Source organism: Biomphalaria glabrata, chromosome 2, assembly GCF_947242115.1.
Source record: "Biomphalaria glabrata chromosome 2, xgBioGlab47.1, whole genome shotgun sequence".
Classification (NCBI taxonomy): domain Eukaryota; kingdom Metazoa; phylum Mollusca; class Gastropoda; family Planorbidae; genus Biomphalaria; species Biomphalaria glabrata.
The window spans coordinates 3,929,140-3,944,755 of record NC_074712.1 but is presented as its reverse complement, the minus strand read 5'-3'; the positions used below and the strand labels follow the sequence as shown (position 1 = coordinate 3,944,755).

The window sequence follows — 15,616 nt, the reverse complement described above, 5'->3', positions numbered from 1 at the left end:
TACAGTGGAATATAGATAAATCAATTTCACATTTATCAAAGTTCTGCTTCATTCAAATTCACTTTTATCTTTGTTTCTTTTTTTTTTTTAATGCATTGCCTTACGAAAAAAGAAAAAAAAGTGGTGATATCAATGTCAACTGATTCCTGATAATTCAAATAAAATATAAATAAAATCCTTGACAGAACAATATGGCAAAGTAAAGAATCTGACAACTTTGGCTCTGAATATTGAGGCACTTTAATCAGTGTATGAAATGAGCAATCAAATAAATACTTTACAACAGGCAGTAGTCAATGTCTGACTAAAACAGCTATACACAACTTTTACTTGAATCTCTGTCTTATCTTAATTCTGCTGGTCCTTTACTGTGTCTGACTAACTTGACCCAAGGCCTTCTCGAAAACAAAAAGAAGGCTATCTTGGATTGATGTTTCTGATGAGGCACAAAGAGTGTCTGACAATTCTCCCTTGCAGACCTGGGCCTACTCACTTTCTTTGTGACCAAATGCACACTGACTTAATCAGACAACTGACCACTTCACTGGTATTGTCTTAAAATAGTTTTTTTTCCATTGCTGTAAGTATTTGAAGAGTAGGAATTCTTAAGAGCAGTTAAGGAGAAGCTGGTCCTATGAGGATAGAAACTTGTGCAGAGTCTACACCAGGTTCAAATAATGTTTTCTTAGGAAACATCTGTGAATGAGTGAAATGTTCTTCTTTAAATACTGTTTAAATACTGAAGCAGCTATAATTTGCAACATCTGATGCAGGTAAACCTGTTTTTCTGCTTGGTAAGAGTTGATCAAATTATTTTTTTCAACATAAAGCTTTCTGGAACCAGATCTAAATATTGAGATTTTGGAGGCCCTTTTACAATTCCAGATATATGTCAGTGCTAAATTTGATTTTTGGATAACTTTAGAGGGTTAAACTTGCTTATAATTTAGAAGTGTATGGGTAGTGTCCAGTAGTGAAATAATAATCTTTAAAATCATTAGAATTCATAACATGTCCATGTACTTCAGAATGTACATTATTCTAGAATTCAAGTACCCTTATCTTATGAAATGTGAAAGTTAAAATAAATTACTTTAAAAAAGAAGATGATTACCCCCTATGTGTGTTCCTAGGTCAATCAAGTCATCCATGTTAATCAATGACTTAAATTCTGCCAAGTCATTGGTTTTCCTGGCTGACTCAGACAACCCATTCCATGCTCTCATAGCACCTTTCATCTATCTTATTAATTGTATTCCTTCATAACAGAAAATAATTATGATTTATGTGTCTTGCAACAGAGGCCAGTCAAAAAGTAAATATTATAATAGGCCTATTTGATAACAGGGAAGAGCCGGGAGCGGGGCCCAATTTGATCTAGATTTAGATTATAAGATTGTGTAGCCAAATCTTAAATCCTCATCCTGCACTGTCGCCACTGTGTGACTCGGCCTCCGATTTAGTATAAGTTGTTGGTCTAGCTAGAATTCTCAACACGGTGCCCTAGTGCGATGAGACTTACACGGTCTAGACTAGAGTCTAGGTCTAGAGCTAGAGTCAGCTAGAGTCTAGGACTATCCTATGCCTATGGCGGCTATGGCCTATATATATTATAGCCTATGCCTATAGGCTACCAGTGGGTCTAAAAGTAGAGATCGAATACTGGTACTTAAGCTTTTGTCATCCTTTTTGACCTATTTACTACTATGGGCGTGCAGGTTGATCATATGGTAATCGATCTAGACTAGTCTTTCGTTTTTGCCCTTCGAATCAAACTTAAAAGTACAGTCTGTGTTTGTTTTGAAAACGTGTCCACATGACTCTGGCTTGGTCACATGACTTTCTTGGCTTCAAAATGGCTGCTCTAATGGATCAGGTACTATTGGAAGGAGAGTTCATGCTATTTCCTAAGAAAAAAGGTATTTACAAATTAACACTGACGCGTCGCGGCCTCTACTACTCACCCGTTTCAAACAGCAATACAGTATACGAGGAAAAATGTATCCTAATAAGTGACATCGTAGGGTGCCGTTGCTTAGAAAAAGGCGGAAATGTAACACTTCAAGGAGCAATACTCCCATCATCTATTTCATCACCATCATTGCCAACGTCAAACTCAACAGATTCCAACCCAAAAACTAAAGATGCAAAAGTTTACTTACAAAAAGAACCAGAGCTCCTAACATTTCCCAGCAATTATTTTTTAAGGGCCCCTGATTCTGATACGTATGGCTTTGTTGTGTATGCATACCCCTTCAAGAAAAAGTTATTCAGTAGCAAGACATCACGGAGCAGACTAGTGGTGGCTTTTGAAATGGCTCATTCATCAGTGGATTTGTTGGAAGAGAAAAAGAAAGAAACATTGAAATGGCAAAAAGCCATTAGCCTTTTGGCTAGAGACCCACACATTGCAAAAGAGGGTAATTAAATTAAAATACAGTACTAAAACTAAATCAGCTTCTACTATTATACTAAATTATAGTTAATTTTGATTATTAAAATGTTTATTGTTTGCATTTCTAGCATTAGATACATCTAGCAGTGTACAGACACCTCAAGGCAAACTCCTAGTGCTCATCAATCCCCACAGTGGACCAGGCAAAGCGTATACAATATTTAAAAGTGAAATAGTACCTATGTTATATGAAGCTAACATTCCTTACACTGCAGTTATTACAGGCAAGTATTGTAAGACAGGCCTCCGGAAATTAATAAGACACATCAGAGCAAGATGTAACAGACGCTTAATCTTTTTGTTAGTGTTTACAAAATTAAAAAATCATTGCAGGTTAATTTCTTTCTTACTGCATGACCATGTAGGCTACTTCAGAATGTTGTCACATTATTCTAGAATTCAAACCCTGCATTCAATTAACTGTGTTATCCATCTTACATTGCAACTTGTTATTAAGTTGTTATTCATTTATATGTAAAGTACAGTAGTAAAAATGATAAAATAAAACTCTTTACCGGTGTGCAAATACAAAATAAATGGCAAAAAAAAAGCAATGATAGAATATGATTTATATTAAATATACTTTGAGAAACTCAATCAAAACCTTTTCTTTTCATAATTTGTCAGTTGAATAGGAATTTAAACCAATGGCATTGTATAGTTAAAACTCTAATTAACAAGAATGACTATAACAACATGTATGTGTAAAAACATGACAACTGGTACAAAATGAATCAACAGTTTAAAAATTAATTAAATTATATTATTTATAATTTTAATATTATTTTTGGTGCTTTTTGTTTAAAGGCTCAACAAAGTCAATACATTTCCTTCAACTTTCTCCCAACAGATCATGCTGGACATGCCAGTGAACTCATGAAAGAAATCTGTCTCTCTGACTGGTATGGAGTTGTTATTGTGTCCGGTGATGGCCTGATTTTCGAGGTCGAAATTTCATTTGATATATAAGTTTTTTAAAAGTACATATATACCAACATTTTTTTTCTTCATGACAATACACTAAAATCACAGAATTAAATGCCAACATTCCCTTTACATTCTTTATTTTCTGTTGCTGTTCCAGACTATAAATGGTATCATGCAGAGAGATGACTGGGCCTCATCCATCAATGTACCTATCGGCTGTCTGCCAGGAGGCTCTGGCAATGCTTTATGTTGTTCCATCAACTATGCAGCAGGGTAAGCTTATCAGTAGCCTTTGAAGCAATGATCTACTTATGAATGAACTTGTTTGGTATTATTATACTAGCTTTCTGTACCATAGACATACACAATTTATATAAACAAAACAATTGTTTAGATATTGTTGGGACCAGAAACATGAGAGGTGCAAGTGTCAATGTCAAAAAGAGAGAGTGTGATGTGAATTGTCTAGAATATTATACATATATATATTAGATTAAAGTAACTTAGGAACTTAATTCAGTTCTTGTCATTGTTGGGTGGATGACAGAATGGAACATTTTCTGTGTTTTGTACATGCCCCTTTAGTTAATTGAACAGGTGAATATTCAAGTTTACTTGTACACCAACAATGTATATAAAGCCTTGATTATGTGATATTTAGTTAGTTAGAATTTGTAGGGAGACAGAGAATCTGTAGAGAGTTGGAGACAAAAGAAAGAACTGTGTTGTAGAAATGTATTTGTATGGATACACATTGAAACTGCTACAAAATGAGACTTGTCTTTGCAGGTATTCAAAAATAAACTAAAATATTAACTCATCAACAATAAAAGAACTTGCATCATAACAGTTATACTGTCTATATCGATGTTCTTTTTTTACTCACCAGCGAGCCCTTAGACCCAATGGTTCTACATTCTACATTTATTTTAGCCAAGCATCATGTTGTACCCATGGATCTTGTTATTGTGCAAATCCCAAATCGTTCAATATTTTCATTTCTGTCTGTAACTTGGGGCATAATGGCTGACATTGATTATGAAAGTGAAAGATACAGAAACTTAGGAGAAGCAAGATTCACTCTTGGTGCAATCAAAAGAATCGTCAGTAAGTGATTGTCTAGCTATATAAATTTATATAGTCTTGGTGCAATTAAAAGAATTGTCAGTTAGTGATTAACTTCTTTATAATGTATAATATATCTTGGTGTAATTAAAAGAATACTGAGGTCATTAAATAATTTGCTAACTTACAATCTACCGGTATGTAAAAATTTGACCCTAAAACTTATTTAAAAGTGTGGCTTAAGAATTCTGTTATGATCCTCTCTGTATTTGTAAATTTGTAGCTGATAGTTTGTAACATCAGATTGAACTGAAATAGAAGTGGCATCCTTGTTGGACAAGAAAGAATTATTAGAGACTATAACATGAAGTTATCTCTATCATTTCTGCCTTCTTCTACTTTCAGGTTTGAGGACTTATCGTGGTAGAATCTCATTCCTACCAGTGGCAGAGTACACACCAAATGAAATGATGAAGCCAAAAAAAGTCTTGACCAAAGTCCGCAGATTTTCTCTCAGAAGTCGAAGCAACAGTAAAAACACACTGGATAACGGTGATTCAGAAAGTTCACCACGGTTAACTACAAAACGAAGTTTTAATACAGAAATCAGTGAGAATGGCCTAGCAGATGGCAACCAGCCCTGTGGTGAAGTAGGACTAGTCGGTACAAGAAAGACTGAGGATGGAAGTGGAGATATGACACCTAACGCACAAAGAGTTGACAGCGACAACATGATAATTCTATCTGAGACTCAAGAGCTGCGAGTGGAAAAAGAAACTTACAGCGGCAAGAAATCAGACTTCTCACCTGTTCCTACACCCCTCCTTCCGCCGTTGAACCAGGACGTGCCAGACAACTGGGTCCAACTAGAGGGTGGTTTTGTCCTGATAGCTGCCGTCTACCAGACTCACCTTGGCAGTGACATGCTTGCCGCACCGGAAGCCCACCTCTGTGATGGTCATATCAATCTGATGATGGTCAGAGAGGGCATCTCCAGGAATGCCCTGCTTAATTTATTTCTCTCCTTCGGACAAGGTGGTCACGTTCATTCTCCTTATGTTGAAAGCGTTAAAGTTCTTGCATTCCGTTTAGAGCCAGAGACTAAAACTGGTAACATCATGATAGATGGGGAAAGGTTTGAGCCTTGTTCTCTTCAGGCTCAGATATTACCAGGACTGGCCAGAGTCATGGCCATCAAGTAGAAAAACGTTTCCAATCTTTATACAGTTGCTGTGCCAGTAATGACGTTAGAGCCTTGTTTCATGGACTTTACATTATATAGAATAACTGATACTGGTATGTGATAAACTATTTCTAGAACTCATACACGTACATACATACTGCAGTTTCAATGTAGTCCAATATGTTACTTTAAAATTTGTTACTGAGAACTGCAGTCCAAATTTGTTACTTTGAACTGCAGCTCAATTTGTTACTTTAAACTGCAGTCCTATTGTGTTGAGTCACAAATTTGTCAGTTTATTTATTTGAAGGGTTGGTATGCCATGAAAATTTTTTTTTGAAATGTTTACTTGAATACACAGGATCTAAAAGTGAATTCAATATTTTTTAAACTAAGCCTTTTTATTTTTTAATATTATGCTTTACACTAGAGAATGGTATGATTTGATCTAACAAAAGAATAATTTCATTATCTACATTTTGACAGTAAGATTTATAGAGAGCCTCTTCTAAAGTTCTAAAACATAATGATGCTTTACACTAACATCCTCCAATATAAATACCATAATGTTCAAAATTAATGAAGTATAATTTTTACAAAAAAGTCTGGATGACTAACAAATATATTGAAGATGTCAGCAAGTTGATGTCGTTGAATGTATGCAACATGTTTTAAAGAAGATTCTTGGTTGTTACTGATTTTAAAATGATTAATCTCTTGGCCAATATTTGTTTGTTGTGCCAAATTGCAGCTTCTTATGTAGTAATACCGGTACATATTTCAGACTTTTATTTAAAGTTTTTTTTAATGAAATAAGGAATTTCAATTGCTTGTTGGAAATATATAGACATGTGAACTCTTTATAATTATACCGGTACATGTGAATGGAGTAATAGGCATGACTGAATTTTTTTTTTTAAAGGCTCTCCGTAAGTCATGACATTAACTTATGTTAACTTGCATTACTGACTCCTACAAGTCAATCTCCAGCCCCCAGTAGCCCTTTCTTATTTCGCAACATATGAATTTATTTAAAAGCATAAATGACTTTTTTTTTTTTTTTTTTGCCTTTTTCTTCCTGTTAGAAATATAATTGTTACTAAAAAAAAATGTGTTTGTATTGTGTAAATAATGTAAAAATAGAGGATGCGCATATTCATTAAACATAGTACAGCCCAGTTTTAGCTTCATAGCTCCTATATATATTATATATATCTATAGAGGACATTTATTAAAATTACTTAAACTTTCATGCAGTGTCAGTAAACGTGGTACTGGTCTACTTATTTCTGCAATTTGTATTGTTGCATGTATAATTGCTAATTAGGTAAATTTGAGGAAGCCATGTCATCTACTCCTGTTCACTGAACATTATATTATTACTTTCTTTATTTTCTGTATCTCATTAGTCTCCAGATTTATTTTTGACTATCTTTACAGGCTTAGAGTTATAACCATTTACATCTTATCATCTAGTGGGCTGTGTTGATGACTGCTTTATGTTATCTAGTTGACTTGGTGACATCTAAGATCTTAATAACAAATTGCCTCATGTTTTACAACTTTGGTGCCATATAGTATGCCATCACTGAAGCTAAAAACCTTCATTATAAGTACCGGTACCAGTTTATTGCACTAGGCACATAATTAGATAAGCCCAAACATTCTAAATTGGAGTGGTTAACCTTCTGGCCTCAAACTACAGGGTCTCAGGTTAAAAAAAAAAAATCTTGGGGAAGACGGATTTTGAAATTTAGGATACCCGTATCTGACAATTGTTGACCACATGGCACCCCTGTTGGCCTTAGAAACTCAACCAATCAAAGGCCATATGCAGGATTTTTTGCAGAGAGGAGTAAGCTGAAACTTATATTCGTAGCTTTAACTTTCTTATTACCGGTACTTTCTAGTTACTCAAGAGTATGAAAGAAAACTAGTGCCCCCATCCTTAAGCAAAACTAAATGTGAACAAAGACATAATAACATGTACAGTAAATACTATCTGTGCTATCTATTACTTATTCATTTATAGGTACAAAAGTAAAATTTGGCTGCTTAGAATTCTAGAAAAAAAAAAAGGGGGGGGGATGTACGTAAGTACAATATCAGTATCAATTCCTGATAAGCCTAGGGTAGTTTTTGTTTGATGTAATGCACAAATATTAAGGCACATGGATAATAATGATTATTATTAATAGTAGTAGTATAATTTAATACAACTGTACTTCAGTGGTAGCACCACAGTTGCTACTTGAATAGATTTGAAGGTGTAAAAATAGTCTAGAATTCGGCAATTCAGAAAGCATGGGGATGTAGGCGCCCATGACTAAGCACATCCTTTAAGTTTTAAAGGTTAGAATCTTATGTGGCATAAATGATAATTTTTGTATAGATTTAAGAATTTTCTTTTACATCATTATACAACCAAAGGAAAGAAAATTTTTTGTCTAGGCTTGTTATTTTACATCATTATACAACCGAATGAAAGAATGCCTTAAAGTGTACATTGTTTTTGTGATTAGTAAAATAAATTGGTTGAATATATTTACAAGTGTTATTCTCATATCTGTAATTTTGAGTTTTATTAAAAAAAAAATAAATATAAAAAACTTTGTTTAGTCCTTTGTTTATTGAATAAACAGAATAAATTTCAAACTGGCTACAGACAAGTAAGTCTCTTTATGCCTTGTATCCTCTGCTCTTTCTGCGACCACGAGCACGTTCAAATTTACGACCCTTGGAGCGTACAATAGGACTGAAATAAGAACAAAAAATTTTTTTTGTTTAAACTTGTGTCCTGTAAGAAAAAGTTTAAAGTAAAAAAAAAATTTAATTAAATAAATACTTACGCAGTATGACTGTGTGGTACACCAGGAGCCAATCCAAAATGTCTGAAAGCCTTGCGAGCTTTCCTGGGACCTGTAAAATTAAACAAAAAGACTGACAAAAGTTCTACCAAGAATAATTAATGCTTAACAGTTGGTTTAAAGCATGGATGCAAGCAACAGAGCCCCATTTTGCCTGCAAGGGGGGGGGGGGGGCAACCCCACAAAAAAAACCTGCAAGCATATATGCCTCTTATATCTTCACAACATAAATAAAACATTTACCGCTTTATATATATATATATCTTTAAATACGAACTATAAATTCTAAGCTTATAAGCTTTTACTTTAATTACTATCTACATTTATGTTTGAACATTTCATTTTTATATATATAATAAGCACATAGATAGGCCTACCTACTACTACTGTAGTCCAGACCTGCCTACCAAAAAAAGTCCAAATGCGTAACGCTGATGGTCAAAATGCGTATTTTGGCACCAGAATGCGTAACACTTACGTGGTCCACTATTTTGTCACATATATATACTATTAGATCTAGATGTCATGATTAGATCTACAATCTAAATCTAGATCAATAGAATATAATCTACTCTAGATCTGGGCTCAAGAGTGTTACCGATGCCGTGGATCCGCTACAAACGTAGGTCTACTCCAAACTTTCGTAGGCCTACCTTCATCCTTGATCTATTCTATACCAAGACTAAGAATCTAGTCTAGATCTAGACTAGATCATGATGGTAGTAGATGTTATCGATCTAGATCTAGTCAATCTAAATCATGCTACAACTAAATTGGATCCAGAGTGTAGAGTAATGTAAAGAATAATGACATTTAACGTAATGACAAGCTAGACTCTAACTAGATCTATTCCTGTATAACAAGTTATCTAGATTCTAGATCTAGAATCCAGATCTAGATTAGATATCTACAATGTCACTCAATGTGTTTTGAACCGATAGCACTTCGATATTTTTTTCTATACAAATGAATACGGGAATCAGGGATTCAACATAATTAATTTCTACTAATGAACTTCTCCGTGACCGCTCATAAGCTAGTCAAGAGAGGGGGGGGGGGGGGAAGGATACGAAATGCGTAACGCGACGGGTTAAATGCGTATTCGCGTACTGACGGTCATTTTTTGGGAGATTTTGCGTAACGAATACGCATTTTGCGTAACGGTAGGCAGGTCTGGTAGTCTATATTACTGTATTAGTATAAATCAAACTTTATAGCACCTATGTTAAAAGTGATCTAGAGTCTTGCCTTGAATATTATATCTGATAATAGATTATAATAGATACAACCTACCTCTATCTAGATATAATAGTTAATACTCATATCGATCTATCATTATCATCTACTGAGATGATCTAGACTAGACCAGATTATATAATAATTATATATAGATCTAACTATCATGATTATATTCATATGGCGATGATACGGTACTTAACGATACAGTAATTTCGCATTTTCGGGTAAATACGTTCAACTTCTAAAATCATTTTAAAATGTAGAAATAGATCTAGAATCTAGATCTGGTTTCAATTTTTATGCCGGCATATCAAACTTTTAGAATTAGAAACTTACTAAATTAAGCGTCTCAGGCCGGGACCATGCAGATTTGTTTCTAACTTTAGTTTACGTTTTTGTTACAAGGCGAAAGTTCGGAAATAAGCTCATGCGCCTTAACTTAAGAATTTCAACTTCCTGTCTTTCTTTGAATTCGACTTATTAAGTTTTAGTCTGAAAGATCAAAATGTGAATGTGGAAAAAAAAAAAGGCAGATACCGAGCCGGCAATCAGTCGGACTGGAATTTGCCGGCAAGCTTTTTTTTAACTTCAATCTTGCATCCATGGTTTAAAGTCACGCGTAAAAATCTCAAGTTCTTAAAGTTCGTGCATACCTTGAACTAAAACAGTGTTTTGCCCTTTAGGTGCACGAAGTGCAAGCTGGTCAAATGTTAAGATTTCCCCACCAGCCTTCAAGATACGTCCTCTTGCTCTGTCACCAATACGCAGTGCACAAATCTGAAAGAAATAACATGCATGTTCATCACAAATACATTTATCTACAATGTACAGATTCATTTTATAAAACATCTAGAACCGAAGAGAAGTACAAAGAGAAAGGAATATAAATTGTATTCACCAGAGAGAAAAACCAAGGTCAGAAGGCTGAAACAAATAGACTAAAAAATCTGAAAGAAATATATATCAAACTGTAATGAAGTGTAGGTAACCACTTTTACCCAGTAAAATCTAAAACCAGTGATGCCCTTTAAAAAAAAAAAAAAAAAAAAAAAAAAGAGATGATTGCCAATAAATAAATTATTTTTTTTATTTGCATTTCCAATATAAATTTACAGTGCACACTGAACACAAATTAGAATATGTTTTTAACAGGTATTTTAATAATTTCTCATAAGCAGGAACACAAGCAATGTAACTGCTAAATGTTACATCTATTTATACACTTCTTTCTCTCCTGCCATTATAGCTGTTTCTGATGCCAGTGTGTATTTCTGCAATGCTCCTTTCACACCATTGTATTTGGATCTATAATATTAACGTCTTGTGAATAGTATTTTCTAAGTTTAATCAATATTCCAGCCATTGCTTTCAGTGCTTCCATTATGCACCTTTGTTGCATACAAGTTAATCTAGTGACCTGTGTCTAGTGACACACCATACAGATAAAAAATATCCTGGAAAACTGTATAGCATGGATGAGGAGAAGGTGGTGTAAGTTATATGATCCAATATTGGTGAAGGGAGAGGAAAGGCTGCATAATTATGTGACTGATCAGAGAGAAAGTGTTGCAGAGAAAGATGGGAAGAAAAAAAAAAGTAAGATGAAAAAAAAAGCAGAAATTAAAACTAACAGAAAATTTCAATGTGCCAAGTAGATTATACAGAAATATTGACATTCACAAGCATAAATTTTTGACAAGATTTGCCTCAAAATAGTATCAACTTTTTTTCAATAATATTTTATCCTTTACTCTGACCTAAGAGAGCAATGGCGAAGCTATTCGTTGTTACAAAAAATTGAACTTGGGGAAGTTATTCGTTGTTACAAAAAATTGAACTTGGCGAAGTTATTCGTTGTTACAAAAAATTGAACATGTTAAACTAATGTTTTAGGCTATACTTGAATATGATTGCAATGAGAATAATTATGTTTCTACTGTAGAATAAGGAAATAATGTTTGGGGTAAGTGATTTAGAGACGAGAACAAAAGAAAAAAAGTCAATGCTAGATCCAGTATTATGTTAAATCTAGTATGGAGATTGGAATGCAACTAAATCTGACATGATATTTACAAGTTCTAGAGCTCTATAGACCTATTTATGACTTGAAACATGAGGCTTATTCCTTGAATTTTTTGTGGTTTTTTTTCAAATGCTTATTATCAGTATTTCCCTGTGCCTGTGAATTAAGTGAAAAAAAAAAAGGGGTTAAAATACTTACTACTTCTCTTAGGGATGGAGTATGTAGTTTATGACAAGAGTTTCAATGAGCTTACCTTGAGCTTGGGCAACTTCTGAATACGGATGTCATCTGTAATGGCTCCTACAACCACAGCTATTTTATCCTGTCTACCTGGCTTCTTCATCAAACGTGCCTGGTAAAAAAAAAAATATTATAATTATAGTCAGTAGTTTTCTACTAATGTACTTCTCTACTGACTCTACCTTGGCAAGCAACAAACTGGGAATTATTACATTTAATAGATTGTGACAAAGCTTTACTAATTTTTTTTTATTTGAAAAAAAATAAAGAGAAAAGTTTACAACAAAATAGGTGGTGTTTCAGACCAGAATGGAATTCTTGTAAAATGATATCATTTACAATTTGTCAAACCATTTTCGATTGTCACAGCTATTAAGAAATCATTGTTATTACAATTCCTTACAATTTCATTTACTTTTGGAACCTGTTATTCTGTACAGGTGTTGCTATGGAGGGTGCAAAATGAATGTCTTCTTAATGTCCGCTCAAACATATTTGAAATGTACATAAATTACTACCCGGTACTTACCAATTTAGAGACAGACAGTGGTGGCCTATTGGTTCTGCTCATAAACAATCTCCTCAAAACAACTTTGTTGAAATTAGAGTTGGTACGTCTAGCAAGGAAACGGTAAAGCTGAAATAAATAAATTTACATGTAACATTACTCCTAGTCCTGGCATCAGGCTGGCTGACTGATTTATTTAGATCTTAAGTGTCTTAACTAGATAGAATATATATTTTTTATATATATAGATGCTAATTTAAAAAATCGTGTGTTATGTGCTTTGGACTTTTTAGCTTTTATCCTGGGTTGAAAGCCTGAATGATGCTATCACCAGTCATTCTGCAGGAGTTTTGGGCTCTTCAAGTTCAATTCTGAAGGAACATCCAAAACATGTAATCAAACAAGTTGCATAGAGGCCATATATCTACATTGCAGTGACTGCATTCTAGAGGACTCAACTGTAACTCAGTCACTGACAAGTGACAAGCTTACCACAATCACATAAAATCATAAATGACAATCATAAATCATAATGTAAATAAAACAATCTAAAATATGATCTATAAACTGAAAAATCTAAATCTGTAGATCCATGTTTTCTTTACTAGATCTAGTCACTGTGCTACAAAAAAGACAAACCAGTAAACAAATTTGACAGTTTAATTCTAAATAAATCAGAATATATTTATATAATAAAACCGGTACTTACTTTCACTAAAAGCCTCAAGTAAATATCCTCACTTTTAGGCTCGGTCCTACGGACCTTTCTGTCGTACTTATGACAGATATCGATACCCTGTAATACAAACATATACAAATAAGTGCCTATCTTGTTAAATTCATGATTAAATAATCGCGATTAGCGATAAAAACAGTTGATTTTAGTTTGATTTTAATATACCTATATTTACAAAACTCACCATTTTGCTGGCTACAGATAAAAAGGAAGTACGTCACCGAATTACTTGCCCTTTAAAGGAAGTGACCTTTGGGTTCATGCAAACACTGGCACTTTTCGACTTTTTAAATCTTAATACCTAACATTGCTTTCATTTCGACTTCTTTGATATATTTTATTATTGAGAATGAACAGAATGTCCAGCGCTTTCAGCTGGTGCCGTGACCCACAATGTATATTTAAACATGTATATTTAAGCTATTTTCCCTGTAATGTTTTTTTTTAAGTCATTCACATGTCTAATAGATTTAGAAAAATTATCATTCGTCATTTTTATTTTTTTTATTTTTAAGATTTGCTCATTTGAAGCCAAAAATGTATTAATTAGAGCTTACGCCAACATAACCAACAAAAATGTATGTACCGTTATCGCATTTATTTTTTAAGTGGGTGGGGCGAAAAATGATAAGGTATAAGACTAAGAGTGCTTTACTGATCATTATTGAACTCCAACATAGATGAGGTTGCGTGTCAATGTGTTATGCGCCAGGAGGCCCATTGACTCCGACTTCAGCCTGCTTTTCTTTCTGGGTGTGCTCCCATAGCCTTTGATCATCCAAGATCATCTGCAAGGCAGCAGGTGTTTATTTTCGGAGTTTTCTCTCCTAGATGAACTGCTATCCCTAGCTAACGAGTTTCATCTACCTGGGTTTAGAGTTAGAGCGCCTTATACTCGCTTTTTGCAATCATTTCCCTGGATTTCTGAGATGTTTTTAGTAAGTATTCTAACCACTGGAATACTTCACCTCATCCTCCAATGACTGCAAACCAGTTGGTCCGCGGCTGTTTATTTGCTATTCACAGCTAACCCTTATATCTAAGGGTCTTTCCCCTATCCGCCACCTGGGGACGCGCTTGGTAGAAGGTGGTAGCTCCCCCAAGTAGAGCTCCCTGATTTGGAAACCACTGCGCAGTTCATCTCATGTATTGGTCTAGTCATCTGAACACTCCAACATAACAATGAGAACGATGAAGAAGAAGAAAAAAGATCCTTATTGGAAATGTCATTTAGAACAACAACATTCCACGAAAAAGAACAGTACAGTGTCGTAGCTAGGGTGGGGGTAGGTGGGTCAAATTTAATAATCCCCCCTCCCCCACTTTAGGTTTAGGGGGCCACCAACGAGTGTCCGAAATTTGTTTTCACATTACATAGTACACCATTATCTTTTGTCATGATGTCGATTGTCAAAATGCAGGGGCCCATAAAGAGGTCAAGCCCCCCCCCCCCCCAAATCCCTAGCTACGCCACTGGAACAGACACAACATACAGAGAGGTTCACTGAGTGACTACACACAGGCGTCTTGATCTTACATTTTCATGTTTCCTAGTCTACGAGTAGCGGTGATACAGTCTGACAGAATAAGGAACGGAGGGGGTTTTGTCTCGTTCGGTCGACCACTGGATGTAGTTATGACGGAGCGGGTAGCGTTTTTTTTTCCTAAGATTTTGGATCTTGTTGAAAAAGTTCATTTAAATATGGTAGGGTTGTGCTTGTGGCTTTTTTGACGACTTTTAAAAAAATAAGAATTTCCAAGGGACGCGACAATTTGGATTTAGGTTTAAGTCTTATCATATCTTATTTTATAAAATACAGACGTCACAGAGGATTATAATGACTCACGATGCCGTCAGTGCAGAGAGAACAATGAAACAGTAGATCACATTCTTGTCGCGTCTTACATGATTGCGAGAGAGAGAGAGAGAGAGAGCAAAAAACTGTTCTCTTTTGTTGTCCACTATTTTTAACTAATTGTTTAACTAATCATTAAACGTGAGGTGGAAATAAAGTCCGCCATTGGAATACTAAAAGACGTATGAAGAATTCATCTGGATTGGAGAATGAGAAAACAAGAGCATCCGGCTACAACTACAATTGATTAGGACGTCGTTGCCATGGTTGATGTAAGGAAGACAAACAATGGAAGGATCTATTGGATGGACTGTTTCTATAACAGCAGAATGTTTGACATTTTATTACCATATTAACAACGAGTCTTTAGTGAATAAAGAATTTCCAAGAGATGACGGAAATGTTATGCAGATATTACCCATTGCTGAAAGTATATCTGTAATGTTAAAAAGTTTATAAATGTTTTAGCAAACGACGTAAAAGATATTAGAGCCAGATTGACTGTTAGCACCTTTGT

The 15,616-nt window shown here is 34.6% G+C and overlaps 2 protein-coding genes and 1 long non-coding RNA gene across 4 annotated transcripts; 1 reads left to right on the top strand and 2 right to left on the bottom strand.

Annotated features, from left to right (window-relative positions):
* Window positions 1-224: 224 nt before the first annotated feature.
* On the bottom strand, window positions 225-1,553 carry LOC129924435 (uncharacterized). The gene is made up of 2 exons (XR_008776378.1): window positions 1,115-1,553; window positions 225-696 (listed from the first exon to the last, which is right to left on the bottom strand). It is a non-coding gene; the product is annotated as an uncharacterized LOC129924435 (long non-coding RNA).
* A 180-nt stretch (window positions 1,554-1,733) lies between these two features.
* On the top strand, window positions 1,734-8,174 carry LOC106058011 (sphingosine kinase 2-like). Of its 2 annotated transcripts, none has more exons than XM_013215395.2 (6): window positions 1,734-2,420; window positions 2,530-2,679; window positions 3,306-3,400; window positions 3,540-3,655; window positions 4,272-4,489; window positions 4,853-8,174. In XM_013215395.2, exons 1-6 carry the CDS (start codon window positions 1,817-1,819, stop codon window positions 5,647-5,649), a joined length of 1,980 nt encoding a protein of 659 aa, XP_013070849.2. In that variant the 5' UTR covers window positions 1,734-1,816; the 3' UTR covers window positions 5,650-8,174. The 2 variants fall into 2 exon arrangements, with proteins under 2 accessions (XP_013070849.2, XP_013070843.2); XM_013215389.2 differs by having other exon boundaries at window positions 1,742-2,420; window positions 2,524-2,679.
* Window positions 8,175-8,240: 66 nt separating this feature from the next.
* LOC106058027 (60S ribosomal protein L18-like) lies at window positions 8,241-13,518 on the bottom strand. Its single transcript, XM_013215406.2, has 7 exons — window positions 13,428-13,518; window positions 13,217-13,303; window positions 12,529-12,636; window positions 12,013-12,111; window positions 10,390-10,513; window positions 8,480-8,549; window positions 8,241-8,385 (listed from the first exon to the last, which is right to left on the bottom strand). Exons 1-7 carry the CDS (start codon window positions 13,428-13,430, stop codon window positions 8,310-8,312), a joined length of 567 nt encoding a protein of 188 aa, XP_013070860.1. The 5' UTR covers window positions 13,431-13,518; the 3' UTR covers window positions 8,241-8,309.
* Window positions 13,519-15,616: the final 2,098 nt, after the last annotated feature.

Bases quoted from the DNA above. Each gene is read 5' to 3' on its own strand.
- LOC106058011 (XM_013215389.2), top strand. From the start codon at position 1,817: ATGACTCTGGCTTGGTCACATGACTTTCTTGGCTTCAAAATGGCTGCT. The intron at 2,421-2,523 runs GTAATTAAATTA...TTGCATTTCTAG, and splicing joins CCCACACATTGCAAAAGAGG to CATTAGATACATCTAGCAGT. The intron at 3,401-3,539 runs GTCGAAATTTCA...TTGCTGTTCCAG, and splicing joins GTGATGGCCTGATTTTCGAG to ACTATAAATGGTATCATGCA.
- LOC106058027 (XM_013215406.2), bottom strand. The intron at 12,637-13,216 runs GTAAGTACCGGT...TATTTATTTCAG, and splicing joins ACTTGAGGCTTTTAGTGAAA to CTTTACCGTTTCCTTGCTAG. The intron at 8,550-10,389 runs GTATGCACGAAC...TTAATTTTACAG, and splicing joins AAACACTGTTTTAGTTCAAG to GTCCCAGGAAAGCTCGCAAG.